The sequence below is a fragment of the Fusarium falciforme genome, chromosome 11 (assembly GCF_026873545.1).
Source record: "Fusarium falciforme chromosome 11, complete sequence".
Classification (NCBI taxonomy): Eukaryota; Fungi; Ascomycota; class Sordariomycetes; order Hypocreales; family Nectriaceae; genus Fusarium; species Fusarium falciforme.
This window is the reverse complement of record NC_070554.1, coordinates 1461636-1480091: the sequence shown is the minus strand read 5'-3', so window position 1 is coordinate 1480091 and position 18456 is coordinate 1461636. Positions and strand designations below refer to the sequence as shown.

General features: G+C 50.0%; 4 protein-coding genes across 4 annotated transcripts; 1 reads left to right on the top strand and 3 right to left on the bottom strand.

Annotated features, from left to right (window-relative positions):
* Positions 1 to 3381: 3381 nt before the first annotated feature.
* Positions 3382 to 3957, bottom strand: NCS54_01340300 (Isochorismatase domain-containing protein; the record flags this gene model as incomplete). Its single annotated transcript, XM_053158597.1, has 1 exon — positions 3382 to 3957. The coding sequence occupies one exon, from the start codon at positions 3955 to 3957 to the stop codon at positions 3382 to 3384; it is 576 nt and encodes a 191-aa protein (XP_053014572.1).
* Positions 3958 to 4949: 992 nt separating this feature from the next.
* Positions 4950 to 6985, bottom strand: NCS54_01340200 (Hypothetical protein; the record flags this gene model as incomplete). The annotated part of the gene is made up of 8 exons (XM_053158596.1): positions 4950 to 5075; positions 5128 to 5339; positions 5391 to 5811; positions 5908 to 6179; positions 6229 to 6338; positions 6386 to 6581; positions 6628 to 6779; positions 6831 to 6985. The coding sequence occupies 8 exons, from the start codon at positions 6983 to 6985 to the stop codon at positions 4950 to 4952; spliced, it is 1644 nt and encodes a 547-aa protein (XP_053014571.1).
* A 415-nt stretch (positions 6986 to 7400) lies between these two features.
* NCS54_01340100 (Hypothetical protein) lies at positions 7401 to 8960 on the bottom strand (the record flags this gene model as incomplete). The annotated part of the gene is made up of 1 exon (XM_053158595.1): positions 7401 to 8960. One exon carries the CDS (start codon positions 8958 to 8960, stop codon positions 7401 to 7403), a length of 1560 nt encoding a protein of 519 aa, XP_053014570.1.
* A 947-nt stretch (positions 8961 to 9907) lies between these two features.
* Positions 9908 to 10447, top strand: NCS54_01340000 (Hypothetical protein; the record flags this gene model as incomplete). The annotated part of the gene is made up of 1 exon (XM_053158594.1): positions 9908 to 10447. One exon carries the CDS (start codon positions 9908 to 9910, stop codon positions 10445 to 10447), a length of 540 nt encoding a protein of 179 aa, XP_053014569.1.
* Positions 10448 to 18456: the final 8009 nt, after the last annotated feature.

The following is an 18456-nucleotide window of genomic DNA, read 5'->3' as shown; positions in this document are numbered from 1 at the left end:
CTCGTTCAAGACATCCGTCAAAATGACTTTTTTCGCGTCTGAGTCAAGCCTGGTATTTACCAGCCACTTTCGTGGCCCTCGCAGCAATGTTGACCCAGCCTGTCCTCGCATGGCGGCCCTACTTTGGTGCCCTCGACCAAGATGAACCTCTCATGCACGCCCCAAACCACATCAACGCCTCGGAAACATTCCCAGTCGCTTTAAACTGGTCACGCAGTGCTTGGCATGAGGCGTGCGAAAGGTATTCCGATCAGGCCGAGGGTTTTGGCTGTGATTGGCCTTATCTGAGGATTTACCTTGGCGGTGATCAAGACTTGGATTTTCCCGACCCCGATTCCGATTATCGCAAGAAATTCACCCACTACTGTTATCTCGAGCCCTGCGTTACTACCAACGTCACCCAGTTATCTCTCACAATACCGCAAGACGCAATCCCCAATAGTGGTACAGACGGCAGAGGTGGTGAAGAAGGTCCGTGGTGGGCAGTGAGCCTTCGATGGGACATTTTCTACCTGCAGCCCAACGGCACCGCTGTTAGTCGACGATATGGCCTCCATGACGATTCAACCTGGGTCAACTTGACGGGCGCGGATGACGAACCTTGGCCAGAGAACCAGACAGGATATGCCTGGTACATGCTCATGGAAGACTATGCCTGGAACATACCCTGCGACGCGATGAAGTGTGCGAGAAAGTGCTTTGGGGAATACATGGATACTCCAAGCGGGAAGAAGAGTTACGATGCCGTGGAAGAGTGCGTTGAGGCATGCCCTGGTTATGGGAGGGAGGAAAAGGGGTGCATCACGGAGAACATGAGGTCGGGGATGCCGAGACAGCGGCGACGAGCGCTGGCACAGAAGCCTCCTCAACATCGACTGATACAGCAAATAAATCAACAAAGTCATCCAATTCTAGCAGTAGGGGTGTTCCTTTGGGAGTGAGAGGGTTTGGTTGGTGGGTGAGCCTGGCTGTTCTTGCAGTGATGTGAGCGAGAGCGGGCACGGTTTCGGGAAGATTGACAATTCTATATGAGTGTAGTAATTGGAACAGCGCACAAAGAGTTTGCCCTTGTTAATTCATGTCTCATAGGGGTCTTGATCATGGTTCAAGACTTCATCAATGGTTCCTGAACTTGGCTTTGGCCATCACCTATTTCAGATAGATAGAAGAACCAGTGCGTCTAGATCAAGATTCTCCCCATTCATGACGGGTTCCGTCACACCAATCGAGCGACGGTTCAACAGCAAAAATGCGCAGAGCTGGATTATTTCATAGGTACACCAAGTTCAACTTTCAGATCGACTTCATATCCAGCTCTCCAGCTAAAGCAAGCCAACGTCCACCGACATGGCAAAGATGTGAGTGCTCACTCAAGAGCCAAGCGTCTTGTGCTTCTTGGCCGCGCAGGCACCACACATCTCCTCCAAGTTGTCTTTGGAGCCATGGTGAATTCTTCCACACCAACCGATCCTCCCGTACTTCTGGTTGGCTGCCCTGGGGCAGATGTAGCAATCATGTTCAATGCGAAGCTCCTTGCGGCAGACTTTGCACCAGTAGTAGATCCTCATCTCGTGGCACATGTTTCCGGCTTGGGCGCTTGATGTTGCAGTGTGCCCCTTGTCCGGCTGGTACTTTATATGAGAACGGCTCAATAGTCCAGAAATAGTGCAGTTTTTCAAGATGTAACAGTGTGATGAGTGGGGCGAAAGGCTTTAAAGTCAATCCGGTAGTAGAGGCCAGCCAGAATAAGAGAGATTGGAAGCTTTGGGGTTTTCTTTGTGGTTGGGAGCGTAAGAATGAAATGGAATAAATTTCGTCTTGGTGGTGATATTTATATTTGCACTGCACGACTCCCTGATTCAGAGCTACAGGTATCATGGACACCTTCTACACTGAATCAACCTACATTCATCGTCAATGATCTTCCTGCAGAGTTAGTAAACTGTTAAACAGATGATCAATGAGCCTTGTCACTGTGCCATTTGATCACTGTAGATAAGCCTCGCTCTCATCTGCCGTGTTTGTAGCAACTCTTCATGGGTTTTACTTTTTGTATAGCCACCGATGGCCAATAAATCAACTTTCAAGGGCGGATATTAAATCCTTTGATTGAAGATGTCAAGCCCAGTGTTATTCAACTATCTTGACAGTTTAAGTATACCAGCAGTTCTCTCATTCCCCTTAGTACAGTGGCTCAGCCTCCTTATTCGATGAAGAGATAGTGGCATGTTTAGTAAAAGACCGCATCAGTAGCTTGGCAAGTCATCTTCGCAAGCCACCTATTACCAATGGATAGCAAAGCTAGTCTATCTAGAACTAGAGACTCTCCCTGGCGCTTTAAATCAAAGGTCCAAGGCAGGTTTTGTCGCATCAATCCACGGACTGTACACAAACCTTGCATCTTTCACAACAGCATCAATTACATCCAAGGTACATTAGGTCCAGCTCTCAGATCGACGCCATTTCTCGGCTTGTATCCAGACAGCCAAGTGTGGTGTCTTACTCAAGTGCACATTTTCTTGCTCTTCTTCTCACAGGCACTGCACATTTCATCCTTGTTATCCTTGGAGCCCTGGCGAATGGACCCGCATAACCCCAATCTCCCATTTTTCTGGCTAGATGCCTTGGGGCAGATGTGAGTGTCATATCCGATTCGGAGCTGCGTAGCGCAGACACTGCACTTGTAGATGATCGTCAGGTCATGGCACATGGTTGCGACGTGGTTGTTCCGGTCTCCCTTTTGGCCCGGTTCCCGCTTTGCAAAAGAACGGCTCGACAACCTACAATTACGCAATCGCTGAAGGTCGAGACGTGTAATGAGCAAGGGCGCAGGCTTTTGAAGTCGATCCTAGAAGCTAACCAGTGCTTAGAGATGGAAGTCTGGGTTTAGGTTCGTAGGTTAGAGTGGAAGAATGAGATGGGCTATGGATTCCATCTGCATCATGGTATTTATAGTTAAACCGACGGAGACACAAGCCACAGCTGCAGGCGTGGTGCTCATCATACCTCTACACAACATTCTTTCTTCACGGTTGATAACTGTCTGAAAGACTTGAACTATGTTGCAGATGCTTTCAAATAGCCTTTGTTTCCCGTCTCATGTTATCAGAGTTTGACAATACATCTCACCCTGACATGCGTCATCGGGGCAATGGTGTCACGTTTTCCACCGTCGACAATGATTCAAGACATCACTTTAGACACTTCGACAGGAAATCTCAGACAACCAGTGCTCTTTTTCATTGAAGCATCTGGCCTGCAGGTCTGAGTGGATCCGACACTTTCTCAACTCCGCCAGTCCAGCCCATGCTCTCAACTCCGTGAGTGCGGTGCCATGGTCTCTCAACTCCGTCAGGTCAACTCAACACTCCCTCAACTCCGCTAGTTCAGTGACTCGATCCATTCCTTGGCCGAAGAAATAGTCGCCTGTCTCGGAAACACCTTTTCTGTCAACACCCGGTGCACCTCTGGGTCGCGATCCAGACACAGATCCTCCACGATGGTGATGATAAAGTCCAAGTCAGCAGCCTGTCTCAGAGTCGACAAGACTGCACCGCTAGTAGCTACACCCGCAAGCACTAGGGTATCGATCTTTAGAGTCCTGAGGACGGTGTCCAAGTCAGAGCCAGCAAAGGCCGAGACTCTCTTCTTGGTGATTACAATGTCCTTCGAACCAGCGGGAGGGGCGACGGCTGGATCAAAGTCCGATGAGACGTGGCCTTCGGTAAACATACCCTCTCCAATGGTGGAGAGGCCGCTCATGAACTTGTTCCTGGTAGCAAGGTCTTCATATCCTGGTCGAAAGGCTGTTCGGACGTGAATCACTTGGACTCCGGCTTCACGTGCTTTCTGGGCAGTCTGCGCCACGAGTTTGAGATATCCCTCGCGATCAATATCCCCAATCATGGGGATGATGCCCTGTTGTAGGTCCAAGATGATAAAGGCCGTAGTGGACATGGTGGTGGGCTGGTGGTTGTAGGTGTTTGGGTGTGATGGGAGTGGGCGTGAATTGGTCTTTGACTGGTGTGAAGGTGAATGAGAATCGACAATCGCACTTGCAAAAAAAAAGAAAATGCCAAGGCGTCTCACAATCACTTATATACTTAGCATACCGTCTCCTTGGAGGAGTTGAGAGTATAATCACGGGGTTAACATGGTTATGTCCGTCAGCCTCCTCTGGGTTCTTAGTCAGTATTTCCTTGCTTATGTCCGGGTTCGGTGCCGAATCGGCAACACTCATCCAAATGTCTTCAAATAACGACGAATATCCATAAAAAAATCAATGAGCAATTAATGTGCTCGCCGGAGTTGAGACTTTGGAGAGATCCTCTGACTGCTTGATTTAGCAGCTCTCCACTGGGGGGGGTGGATCCACAGGGCCAGTGACATGAGACAAATGCCTCGAGCGGTTCGTAGCTTCAGCAGAATTCATGCCACCTATGTGGCTCTTTCCTAGTGATGATGTACTCAGTACATGGATTTGGCCATAGAGGATGACCGAGACCGGTTGTGTTTCTCAGGATAAGAGGACCCTTTAACACATGCGTGGTGGGCCCCCTTCACTGCAAATTTAACACACCCAGAAGGTCTATCCAAGCGAACCATCCAACCCCATTGTGGGCCATCCACGCAAAAGAATCCATGTTGAGATAAGGTAGTCTCAAAAATAAAGTCATAGAGGACCTGGTTATGAATGAAGCCATTGATTCAAGTTTGATTACATTCTGCTCTATTGCGCTTGCCTTGACTGTTGCCCGAGTCACCAACCTGACCAACTATCAATCGATCCTGATCTATATTGCATGCTGACTTTTGTTTCCCTTTTAATGCCTTGTTTTATATCAATCTGTAGCGCCGCTTTAGTATCCAACCGCCCATGTTTTCAGTATTTGACTGTTCACGTCGTTGTTTTCGCCGTCCGCAATGGAATAACCCTAAGCATTCGTCACTTAACCCACTAAAGGCTCACGCTCTTCGGCGTCTTCTGCCTCTTCCTCATACTTCTCCACGAGAGTGCTTCCAGCGGGAGGGAAGTTGGAAAATAGTAGTACTCCCATGGCAAGCAAAGCGATAGCCTGTATCTGTCAGTTTCTGCGGACTCAGAGCTGTTTGGCGTGGACTACATACCGCATTGCAGAAAAATGTTGCGTACGCCTTGCCAGCTTCAGCAAGACTGGCAAAGATGAATCCAAAGAGACCCTGGGTTGCGAGCCGTGCAACATTCTCGACAAGAGTGACGGCGTTGAGGGCATCTGCGCGTTGAGAATCGGGACACATTTGGGTAATCACACCCTTAGCTGCGGGTGCAGATCCCGAGCCAAATGGAAGCAAAAATGCAGCTTTTCTGTCAGCTCAAAATCCAGGTTCCTCATCAGGATGTGAGTTCTTACAGAGATAAATGTGCCATGGACGCGTCGCAAAGGCTGCTACGGTCGTGAGAGCTCCATCGACAACAAGACTCCACCGTAGGAAGACCAGGTCAAAGAGACAGCCATCATCCTCCTTCTTAGAAGGCGGAGCTTCATACGGCTCATGGTCCGCCTGCTCACCAAGCGTAGCATCAAATTCGCCAGCAGAGGTTGGCAAATGCTGTGACGCGGCATCGTCAACAACTTCCTCCGGTACCTCTGACAGGGGCTTGGACGAGAACCGGCGACGTCCCCATGCGATGATGGGAGGAAACATGAAGATGAGGAAGAAACTCCTCATGAAAGCAAACTCGGACATGAGCCAGCCATTGTTGCCTTGATCAAAGTCAAAGGCTGCTGTGGCGTACATCTGGATCAAAAGAGGGGCGTAGCCTGTGGCGAGCTACACAACCTGAATTAGCAAATGCCGAATACGAGCGTGGTAGCACGAATGAGCGGTGTGGGACGATGAGGGTATTCGGAAGGGTGGTCAACTCACCACGCCGAGAAAAATGCCGCTGCAGAGAAAGATGACACCGTAATGCTTCCTGTATTTTCCATCCTTGAGGCGCAGTGTTTGAGGTGTGAGGACTCTGAGAGGAGCGAGGAAGCCGGAAACGCCTTGCTGGCCTGGCTTCTGGCCGTTGGACATGGACTCTGGAGAGATGTAAGGTAGAGAGAAAAAGACGTAGATACCCGCGAGGATGAATGAGACGAAGGCCACGTCGAAAGGAGCTCTGATGTCAATCGCATCTCCAATCATTCCGCCGGCTGCTGAAGTCAGTGGCAGTCAAAGGCTATTGGGCCATTGGTGACTTACTGAGATATCCCAGACCCTGGCCCAGCATAATGGCTCCCTGAAGTTGACCAAACACCGCAGTGCGTCTAAGAGGTTCGACAACTTCTCCAGCAATAATATTCACCACCAAGCTGTAAAGCGATAAGCAGAATGTCCCTCAATGTCTCAGGGCTCTTACATGTAGCCCGCAGGTCCGCCAAGAATCGTGATAAGCTGCGTCGCCTGAATGATCATCATGCCTTCACTTTTTCCGGCGACGACGCCAATGATTTGTGTCACGACTCGGATGGCAGGAATGAATATTTGAGCGAGCAGGGCTGCCTTTGGGCCAAACTTCTTGACGGTCCATCCGGCCACGAAGAGGTTCAACGTTCCTGAGAAAATTAGATAATGATCGCCTGCTGTATAAGAACAACTTACCACAAAACGTCGTGCTCATGCCCAGAATACTGAACTGGGTAGCCGTTCCCGCCGCAATCTCATCTCGACTGCACCTATCGCCAGGCCCTTCATACGGCGGATGAGAGTCATAAAACGTGTCACATGTCATCAAGTGAAAGACATAAAACAGCCTGTCTCAGATCAGTCCTCCCACATCTAAAAACGCCGATCTCAACACTTACGGGACCTGCGTGAAACTAAAGCTCAATGTGATCAGAAACCCCGCAAGAAGGATCCGATTCTCGACCTTGAAGGCCTGCTTCAGCCAAGACCCTACGCGGCTCTTCTTGGCGGGTTCATTTTTGGGAAGGAGGGGTGTCGTCTCATCGGTTGTCATAATTGAGGCACAGCTTGGTGATCACTTGACGCGCGAAAGAATGCAGGAACAAGTTGTACAACGAGTGAGGCGAAAAATCTTGTGATGATAAATACGGATGCATTCTTTCGCAAGAGGTCCATAATTGTTAAGAGGGGCTCGGCTTGCCGAATGGGGCATAGCGGTGATTTCACGGCATTACTCGGTTTTATCACAGAGATGCATTTCCTTATCTCGTGCCACCAAGGGTAGAATTATTGTGCGTGCTTCGGCTTCGATGCTTCTGGAGCTGAAGTGTCAGTAGACTGCCATTAATATCACAGGTGTTCTGTGTCAGAATGACATGGCTGGCCATTGGTTGCTGGCGTAAGCTCTGACCTTCAAGCGACACTTGAGTGAGCCCGAATCCTTGTCATCTCGCTGGGGTCACGCACATTCAACTCCCCAGCCCAGCCAAACTCCGATCTCTCCGTGCTTCCTCCTCAGCTTCCGCCTCAAATCTCAATCGTCTCTTGTCCCACTCCTTTCGACGCGGTGTATTAATCCCAAAAAAGCTTGCGACATAAACAAGGTCAGGACAAGCGTCGAGGAGATCATCTACATCCGATGGTTCGACATCCTCATCCAGGTTGACAAAGAGCTTGACGAGCTTCTTGGCCTTTTTGCAGCTCTGCACAGCAACTTGCCCCAGAGTTGTGCTCAGGTCCAGTTCTTGGAGAGTGGAAGAATGAGAGTTAACGAGTCGGGCGATGACGTCGTTGAGGTGATTTTGCGCCGAGACATGGTCTTCCGAGTCCGTTGGATCTTCAACATCTCCGGCTGAGACCGATACGAGCCGTTGTGGTGGAGATGCTTGACCAATGGCATCCAGATCAAGCGTGGAAATGGCGCATCCTAGACCGAAATCGACTTCTCGAAGCGCCGTCATGAAAGGCATAACCTGGACAACCCAGGGGGATATTTCTTCGATGCTCCAGACACGGAGCTTTTGGAGGGTTGGACCCCATCTCTTGCAAGCTTCCGAGAGTTCATCTGCCGTGATCAATCTGCACCGCAACTCCAGCTCACGAAGAGAAGGGCACTGGCGGCTGAGATCCGACAAAAGGTCAGGGGTTTCCTCGATGAAGAAATCTTGGCCCAGAGTGAGGCATTGAAGATTGGTAGAGAGATGCGGTGACAGGGCTCGTATCATCCACAAGAATTGGCCATGAAAAGTCAAGCTGGTCAGTCTTTGAGCGGCCTTGGCAAAGCGCTCATCTTTTAAGGACTCGTCAAACGCCTTTTGATTGGCTTCATCCTCTTGTTGTTGCTGGTCGCTTGTCCATTTGACATTTGTTGAGTACCAGAATGTCTTGAGTCGCGGGCATGCATCCAGTAGAGCTGCCATATTCATGACATCCTGTGTCGAGACATGATTCGAATCTTCAAAATCCATGCCGCGTTCAATAAGTATGTCGTCGACATTTGGACACGCACGAGCAATGTCGACGATGAGGTTGCCGTTCTCGCCTTCAGCTTCCCATAACAGCCGAAGAGACTTTACCAAGGTCGTGAGATGAGGTTCAATGGCTAAGGTGAATCTGAACCCCCACTGTCTCGTTATGCTGTCAAGGTCGCGAGGGTGGTTGTATAGGTAGGGCTCGGCGATAGATTGGAGTGTCCTGCTGGAGCGACAGAGCGCCAAGAGGGTCACTTGTCGCGTCACATAGTCCCATTCAGTGACGTAATTGACGATGAGCTGGTAGATCTCAATAGGCAAGACGAGAGATGGATCACCATCTCGAACACCTAAGTAACTGCCGAATAAAACTGGCAATTCGTCCGTGTCCTCGACGTCAGCAAAGTCCTCAATGTCGTGATAGAAGTCGATGGCGGCACGAGCTCGGCGTTGTGCTTGTTCGTCGTGAGGTTTCTCGCGAGCGACCTTGTTTAACAAGTTTCTTAGCCGAATGGCCTGGCGTCCTGCCAAGCGACAGGATATTTGGTACTCAGTCATGATGGCGCCGAGATGTGGAGGATGATGTTGCACGTGGAGCGCGTCTGACGGCTCTCAACAAGGGCCCGCATAATTACGTATATGCGATTCATGCTTATCGTCATTCGCGGGTATGCAATTAAAGAAAGGTATTGATGAGGACGTGACAAAGAAACAAGTTAACACAATTGCTCTGTTCGGGTCAGAGATAAATAAAGGCTATAAGTATAGGGAGAAATGTAACTCAACTGTGCCTCGATTGGTCGTCGAGCCATCTCTGCGTCGGTATCGTCGGTAGACCGAGTGGATGTTCCATCCATTGCAGAGGGTGGGAAATCCCGAGCTGCGGTTCCCTTCGACATGCTTCATTTTATACCTTGGCTATGGAAGAGAGCGTGAGACTGTAAGCCCTGTGGCTGGTAGACGTGTTGAGTAGTCAATCGAGAATGAGGGTTTTCCACCAAGGCAATGATAGTGCGAAGTGGGACCAAATCGGTGTTTTCGAACATCTCATATTGGAGGCCGGTTTTAATTGACAACGGAGCTTCATGGTCAATCATGATGCTTGGTATGGATACTCCGTAATATAAGCATGGACCTGTTCTTCAAAGAACATGGATGGGGGCGCAGAAATGAGGTTAAAGCAATCCAAGTCAAAAGTGGAATGTGGATGGTTACTGAATGCGGCAAGGATTCACGAGGCGGTCAGCATTGGCTACAACTACAGTTATTAAACAGAGAAACAGAGACAGCCTTGGCAAGGTCGGGGGCTCGGAGTAATGCAGGGGATCCCTTTCAGGAAGTGATGGCCATCAAGCTGTCTGCAGGCAGTAAGATGACAACATGAATTAGGCCGATTAACTCGGACTGTCGTGTATATAAGCCTCTGCTTCGTAGACCAGCTGCTAGCAGTGGAACTGTTTCTCCTCTTTACTTAGTCTCTTCATCCTCCCTCTACTCTCTTAAACATGAAGATTAGCGCTATCCTCGCCCTGGGCGCCGCCATCTTGCCTCTTGCCAGCGGCGAATGTAACTGGCAAGACGTCGGAACCCTCAGCAAAAAATGGCGTCTCAGCACCTACAAATCCAAAAACTGCATCAGTCAGACAGGCAGCTGGAAAGGCTCCGGCTTCGGGGTCCGATGCATCGACATTCCCAATAATACCAAGTCCTTCATCTTCACCGTCGGCAGCGGCTACAATCCTCTCAATTTGGAGGACTGTACTATCTTTTTCAAGACAAAGGGGAACTGTGGAGGTGATCAGGTCGGGAGGTCAAGGGGTAGCTGGAAGAAGAGCTCTGTAAAGAGCAAGGTGGCGGGCGCATACATCCAATGCACCAAGTTAATTCAGAAGCGCGAGGAGGAGGGTGAAGGCTCGGCGGAGAGGAAGTTTGTGAGAGATGATGACGGCGAGTGGTTTGAGGAGTTTGAAGATGGCAGGTTGGTCAAGGCTGATCTGGTGGAGGATGGCTTCGAGGGAGATGAGGACGAGACGGAGGAGGCTTAAACTCCTACCAATGGTAGCACGGGGGCTCCAGATGTTTGAGTACTAGTCGCAGCACCGAAAATTGAAATTAAAGTGATACCTTTTTTGGTGTGGGTTCCTGTTCATCTTCTGGGCCTGTTTTGGATGAGTGAGACCAGCAGCGAGGATCCATTAGCGTCAACAGCAGTCCTTTAAGTGTTTTATCCCATGAGCTGTCATAAGCCTCCGCTCCGTACCTCGCCCCACTTGGGCCACGTGATGACTGCAGTACGTGAGGGGTACCATTAGTTCCTCACATGAAGCAATTCCTAGCAATATACCATAGAAATCATTTTCATCTGAACAATGAATACACAATCAGATCCCGACGAGTCACAGGCAGATAATGCCTATGATGACAAGAGCTTTATCAAGGAAACACATAGCCGGCCGGTTGGCCCTAATGACCCCACGCGAGGCCCTAATTTCCCCGCGGAGGCATCACGAGGCTTCAACTTTCAACCTTTCAACGTACCGCATCGCGATTTCAAAGTGCATCAACTGCCCAATACACCCCTTGAGCTATTCCAGCTTTTTGTGCCTATTTCCCTTATATATCGATGGATTGAATACACTAATAGCTGGGTCGGTTATCTGCTGGAAAATGGCGTTATCGACAGCTGGAATAACCCCCTGCTCGACCAGTCAAGGATCCTTGCCTGGGATGGCCTCTCCGCTGCACAGGTATATGTGTGGCTCGGGCTGCTAATTTATATAGGGATTCACAAGGAAAGGACCATCGAGAGCCATTGGAGTACCCCAAAGCTAGGAGAACAACGCCCTCTCCACTCAATCATCAAGTTCATGCCGCTGTGGAGGTTTCAGTTGATCCACCGCTATTTACGCCCTTTTGACCACACCAAGATCGACGAGACCGACGAATCTAACCTGCCGAGGGTATTCCAAGCTGCTGAAGAGTGGTCTGAGCATATACAACACATGTCGGCACTGCTCTTTGAGCCGGGCTCTAACGTCGCTGTAGATGAGTGCATAATCCGCTACACCGGCAGATCTTTTGATACGGCCTTCGTCAGCAATAAGCCTATCCCTCTAGGCTTCAAGATCTGGGTTGAAGCCCAAGTCGGCTTCTTTATCCGCTGGTTGTGGCACCTTAAAGGCTCGAAATACGGTACGGCCGGCGTCACGAAGAAGGGCAAGAAGCAGCAAAAGAAGAAGGGCCAGGCCCCCACGGATGACAAGCTTATTCCTCTCAATAATACGCAAGGTGTCGTTATTGCTCTATGTAATTTGCTGCCGCAAGAGACATATCATGTCTTCTTTGATAACCTCTTCTCGTCCGCAGACCTTTTTCGCTGTCTCCGCGCCCACGGCCACGGTGCCACAGGCACGGCACGAGTCAACAGCGGCATTCACAAGGACCTCAAGAAAGAGAAGAAGCTTGATAAGAACGGGAAAAGCGAGTATGACTTCAATGAAGCCAGAGCTATCCCTACACCAGATAACAAGGTAATCAGTCTGAGATAAGATTATATGTAAATTCCTTACTAATTTGTCTCTTCGTTAGGTTAATCAGATCGCTTGGAAAGATAACGCCCTCGTATTATTTATGACTACCGTTTTCAACGTCGATGAACGCACTGAACAGAAGAGGAAGAAGCCGTCCACAGACCACTCACGAGCCCGGCCAATACAGCGTTTTTTTGGTAACGAAGCTATTAAGGTCATCTCAATCCCGACAGTCGCTGCTGCTTATAATCACGAGATGAACCACGTTGACCGAGGCGACCAATTGAGGTCATACACAAGCTATGATCACCCTCTTCGTCGGGGCCCGTGGCAGGCTCTCACTTGGACCTTTCTTCTTGAAGTTATCCTCGTGAATACCTATCTATTACAGCTTCATAGCCCCCAGCTAAATTGGCCGCGATTTAAGAACCAAACGCAGTGGCGAGAGCATATTTATAACTCCTTATTTAACACCTACGGTCAAGAAAGTCGGGCAAGGAAGCGTTACCGGTCAGGAGACGAATCTGATCTCAATGTTGAGATCCGTTGCTTTGACGGATCAATGGCTATTCCGATCCATTGGTGGCTGGGATGTGGATGTCTTCTTGTCTATAGCTTTCGCTGGTTCGCGCTAGTCTTTCTTCTTCTTTAATCAATACAACATGCTCATCTCAACAGGTTATGAGCCCGGAAAGCCACCTTACAGCTGAGTATCCTCCTAATCATAATTTCCAATATAACTCGAGGTCTAACCGCCTCCTTCCACTGCGTTAAAGATACTCATCACACCTTACCCGAATTTTCACTGAATACTGCTAGCCGCCTTATCTAGGAATCAAGTGCTTGATTTTGCACGCCTCCCGGCCTCATCCGTCACCAGCCTCTCGACCAAAATACTTGCGCAAAATTTTTACTCGAGACTCGGCCTCATGATGGCCTCACACGACTCTAATTTGAGAGCTAGACCGCTCTAGAAACCGACATTGTTTTGTTTCCTCCACAAGCAACATTTTCCTCATCGTGTCGCTGACTTTGACAAACTTTCCGCTGTCGAATTCTGTTGATGGATTGCACAGGACCTTTGAGACCTTGCATCTTCGAGTGGTCCTCTCTCGGACTGGAGTACTTGATGCGACAAGCCGGACGTGAAACCGCATGTGAAACCGGATGAAACGGGATACACGACCTAAGGTCCGAGCCGCGTTTCGCATCGGTCGCACGAACCTGGTGGTGATATGCGATATCCTACGATCTAAGTGAGCCCTCAGTCCTTCCAATAGGTTCTAGGGCAACCCACTTGGACACCGACGACTCGCTTTCAGACGCAAGTCCAACCAGCATTTGGAGCCTTGAAGCTGCCTCGATTGCCTCATCAGAACCAGAACAAATCCACGTTACATCCAGTGGGAGTTCTGACGCACCCGTTGCCGATACCATCAACAACGATCAGAACTCCAGCTTCGCGCTCGCAAGAGACATCGCTACACCGAAAAGGGAAGATTCACCTGAGCCTACCTCACACTCTTCCTACGCCTTCTCTCGTCCAGCCATCAAGGAACCCATCCTCAAGCATGTCGGCCTCGAAGGAATCGACTGGAACACTTGGCAACCTAGCCAACATCCCGAAGCTAGAATCGACAGCCGGATGGATCAACTGGAGCCGAGAAATGAAGGACCATCTCACAATGTCGGGATACGGAGACTTGTTCAAACGAAACAAGGACAAACCCACCGGCACCAGCGCCGCGACCGTCGAAAAGATCGACAACTGGCTCTCCAAGCAGGAACGCGCGTGCGGAGCCGTCCTCAATCGACTTGGATACAACGCCAGGGAGCAGGTAAAGGACAAGGAGACCGTCACGGAGATGTTCGATGAGCTTGAGAAGCGCTTCAAACCAAAAGGAAGTGCGGTCTTCCAAGAGCTCGACCGACGATACAACTGCCTCACCCTAGACCAATGCTCGGGAGTCATGAACTTTGCAGAACGGCTGCGAGAAGCTCAATCTGAACTCTTGCAACTAGACGAGACATGCAAAATCGGCACGCCTCAATTCATCAATAAGTTCCTAACCGGACTTGGCCCCGAATACGAAATGTTCCTCACTGCCTTCTACCAAAACCACAACTTGCTACCCGAGCGAGGCTCCAACGGAGAAATAACCAAACCTGCCGTAACATTCGAAATCGCTCTTGCCGCCGCAGAGCAAGAGGAAATGAACATTCAACAACGAGAAAAGGCCAAGACGCAAACGGCTCTGCTGGCTAGAATGCGTGGCCCTGGAAAAGAACGAGTAGCTCAGACGTGCGGCCACTGCAACAAACCAGGTCATACCAAGGCCGGATGTTTTGGCCTACACCCCGACCTTCTTGAGGAGTTCAGAAGAAAACGAGCACTTCGGAGTGGACGACGAGAAGCCAAGCTTGAGAAGAGAAAGGAGAACACCTCGTCACTGGAACTCGACGAGGATCACACTGCCGCCGTCGCCTTCTTAAACGCGGCCCTTCTATCCTTTCAACCCCAGTTTGGCCTGGCTGCATCAGAGCCGTCCGGGCTGCTCGAGCGAATTCACGTATTGGACAGTGGCGCCTCCTCCCACACGTTCTGCCGTCGACAGAACTTTACATCACTCGAGAAATTCACCGGCTCTGCCATCAACGGCATAGCTGGCTCGGCCATTATGCCCGCGGGGCAAGGCACATACACCCTCAGAACCATACGGAACAATGCCAAAGGAACAACGATCTTTCATAAGGCACTTTACGTCCCAGACGCTCACTGCAACCTTGTCTCGGTCTCAGCCCTCGAGGAAGATGGAGCAACTATTTTATTTCGAAAAGGACGAGCCGTCATTACAAGCCACGGTAAAGTCATCCTCAGCGCCACTAGGAAATTTGGTCTGTACGTGATCGACGAGGACGACCAACAACTGCACACTGCCATGGCCGCATACTCTGTCAGCGACCCCAAACTGCAGATCTGGCATGACCGACTCGGCCATTTGGGAGAACAGAACGTGCATTTACTCATGAAGATGTCCACGGGCATCACTCCTCTATCTGACTCCAACGTCTGTGAAGCGTGCGTAAAAGGGCGCATGAAGGAAAGGCCTCACCGCGGATGCATTCGAAAAGGAACAAGACCACTGGAGAGCCTGCATGGCGATATCGCTGGCCCCTTCCCAGACGAAGGCATCGACGGCCATAGATACTGGGCCTGCTTCATAGACGATTTCACCAAAATGACCTGGGTCTTCCCAATCAGGCAAAAGTCCGAATTTGGCAACTGCCTTCGACAACTTCTGGAACAAGCCGAGACACCAACCCGTCGCTGCCGTTACCTTCGCCTCGATCGAGGGGGAGAAAACCAAGCTGATGCAATCACTCTCTACTGCGAAAACAAGATGATTGAGATGATCTTTTCTGCTACCGAGCAGCACGAACAAAACGGAGTGGCCGAAGTAGCAAACCGTGTCCTACTCGAGAAGCTCACAGCGACTCTCATCCATTCAGGACTGGAAAAGAAATTCTGGCCATACGTCCTCAAAGCCATGGCATACGTACGAAACCTCTCACCAGCCTCGGGTCGTCAAATCACACCTTATGAAGCATGGCACAAGGAAGTGCCGGATCTCTCCCATCTCCGAGTTATCGGCAGCCGAGGCTTTGCAAAGATGCCTTCAGCCAAACGGAAGAAGATGGACGACAAGACAGTCCCCTGCCGACTCCTCGGCTATCAAGGGAGCACAAACTACGTCTTAGTCGACGACGATGGAAGAATATTCTTTGCGAATAACGTCGTGTTCGATGAGAAATCCCTGCTGAGAAAACGAATTGCATCCGAGCAACCAACTGACGAACCCAACGCAAAACGGATGGATCTCACACCATCTCTTCCAACTATACCCCTAACCGAAAACATCAGAACAGACGAAGAGATACAGTCAGCCCCCAGCCAATCCTATCAACTGAATCAAGACGAGCCAAGCTTCCATGTGGAACTGGGGACTCCAGAAAGAACACAAAGCCCCGACAGTGCAGTCGACGAACACCAAGTCGTTGCGGAAGCAGCCGACGGTCATCCCCAACAACGTTTTCCAGTACGGGAAACCCGAGGACAAATTCCATCAAGATACACAGTCCTAGCTCAACAAGACCCATCAGCCCAACAAAACCAGTGGCGCTTCACCATGATCGCCATTCACCTGGCTATGATCGCCAACAACCTTGAACCGACCGAACCCAAAACCTTTGCCGAAGCAATGAACTCGCCTCATAGCGAACAATGGATGCAAGCCATGATTGACGAAATCGACTCCTTGATGAGAAACGGCACCTTCATACCAGTCAGCCTGCCTCCAGGAAAACATACCCTCCAAGGCAAATGGGTGTATAAGCTCAAACGGGGAAAGGATGGCGAGATTACCAGATTCAAAGCTCGCTTCGTCGTCAGAGGCTTCGAACAAAAAGAGGGAATCGACTACCACGAAACGTTTGCCTCCGTGGTCAAGCCGATGAGCTATAAAATGATCTTCGCCATCGCTGCGGCCCTAGACCTTGAACTGGAACAGATGGATGTCAAAACTGCCTTCCTTTATGGCGGCGTCAAAGAAGAAATCTACGTGACTCAGCCACAGGGTTTCGACGACAAGTCAGGCAGAGTCTTCCGACTGCGGAAAGCTCTCTACGGCCTCAAACAATCTCCCCGAATCTGGTACCAGACTTTATCTGATTTCCTGGAAACCCTCGGCTTCAAACCACTCAACGCCGACGTTGGCGTCTTCATCCGTGGCACAACCTACATCGCCGTCTACGTGGATGATCTCCTAATCGCTGGTCCCGATAAGGAAGAAATCCGCCAAATCAAAGCCGCCTTGAGCGAGAAATTCGAAATGACTGACCTTGGCCCGTGTCAGTACTATCTGGGAATGTCCGTCCGGAGAGACAGACGCAACAAGGCCATCTTCCTCTCCCAACGAGCATATGTCGAGAAGGTCCTACGGGAATTTGACATGTGGGAGAGCAAGCCAGTCACAACTCCCCTGAGCACGTCAAAATTCCAACCTGTCCCAGACGAATACAGAGCTCCTAAAACGACGAAACTATGGTACGCAAAAGCAATTGGGTCACTTATGTACGCCATGCTTGGCACTCGCCCAGACATCGCATTTGCCGTCTCCCTCTGCAGCCGATATCTGGGAAACCCAACCAACGAACACGTCCAAGCCGTCAAGCGCATCATGAGGTACTTGCGAGGGACGATCGACTTGGAACTCACCTTCAGCGGACCACTCAGACCGTTAGTTGGGTACAGCGACTCAGACTGGGCTGGCGATCACGACACCAGACGATCAACGGCTGGCTACGTCTTCAACGTCGGCACAGGCGCCATCAGTTGGAACTCCAAACGACAACCAACGGTCGCACTATCATCCTGCGAAGCGGAGTACATGGGACAAACACAATGCACCAAAGAGGCGATCTGGCTACGAGGGTTGCTGCGCGAACTTCTGGCCCAATACAAACATGGAGACCTTCAAACAACTATTCTCTACGGGGACAATCAAGGGGCAATTGCAATGGCCAAAAATCCACAGTTCCACGCCAGGACTAAGCACATTGATCTTCAATGGCATTACGTTCGAGAACGAGTCTCGGATGGAGACGTTGAACTCCAATATGTCCCAACCGAGCAACAAATCGCAGACGGACTTACGAAAGCTCTCCCAAAAGACCGGTTTATCGTGTTTCGCAACGCGCTGGGCCTCTCCAACCCATGATTCGCTGTTGGTCACGCAAGTATGGATCATGAGAAAAGGAGGTGGCCGGGAACACCTGGCCAACTGACACTCCGCGATCTCTCGACAACCAAGTAACCTACCAACAAACTGACTTGGGATTTGGAAGCAGCGGCGTCGAAAGTCTATTATATCAAGTTCACACGATTTCTCTTTTCTTTTATCCCTTTTCATCATGCCCCAAGTGGGAGAGAATGGGTGCCCAACAGTCTATCTCGTTCATCGAGCCTCCAAGCGACCCACAGGTCCTCAGCTCGGAATTCCTCGGCTTCTTATAACAAATTCTACAACAATTCCAGCTATAACTGAACGCTCAATACGTACATACAAGAGCCATTTCATTCAGAAACGGATCACACAGGATCCAATTGCAAAAGAATCCCATTGCAGGTGCACATGGCCGAGCTACAAAACTACAAAACTACAAAACTACAAAACTACAAAACTACAAAACTACAAAACTACAAAACTACAAAACTACAAAACTACAAAACTACAAAACTACAAAACTACAAAACTACAAAACTACAAAACTACAAAACACAAAAACACAAAAACACAAAAAACGCAGCGAACGCCGCTGGATTGGCTTCTTCAGCCTTAACAACCACAGTCCTACGAGACATACAACGGAACCTGCTCAATCGGATCCGGCCAAAGAAAGCAAGACAGTTCGACTATCGTAGTCAGCCGTCAATATCAACAAAGGATAGTATCAATGTCCTCTAC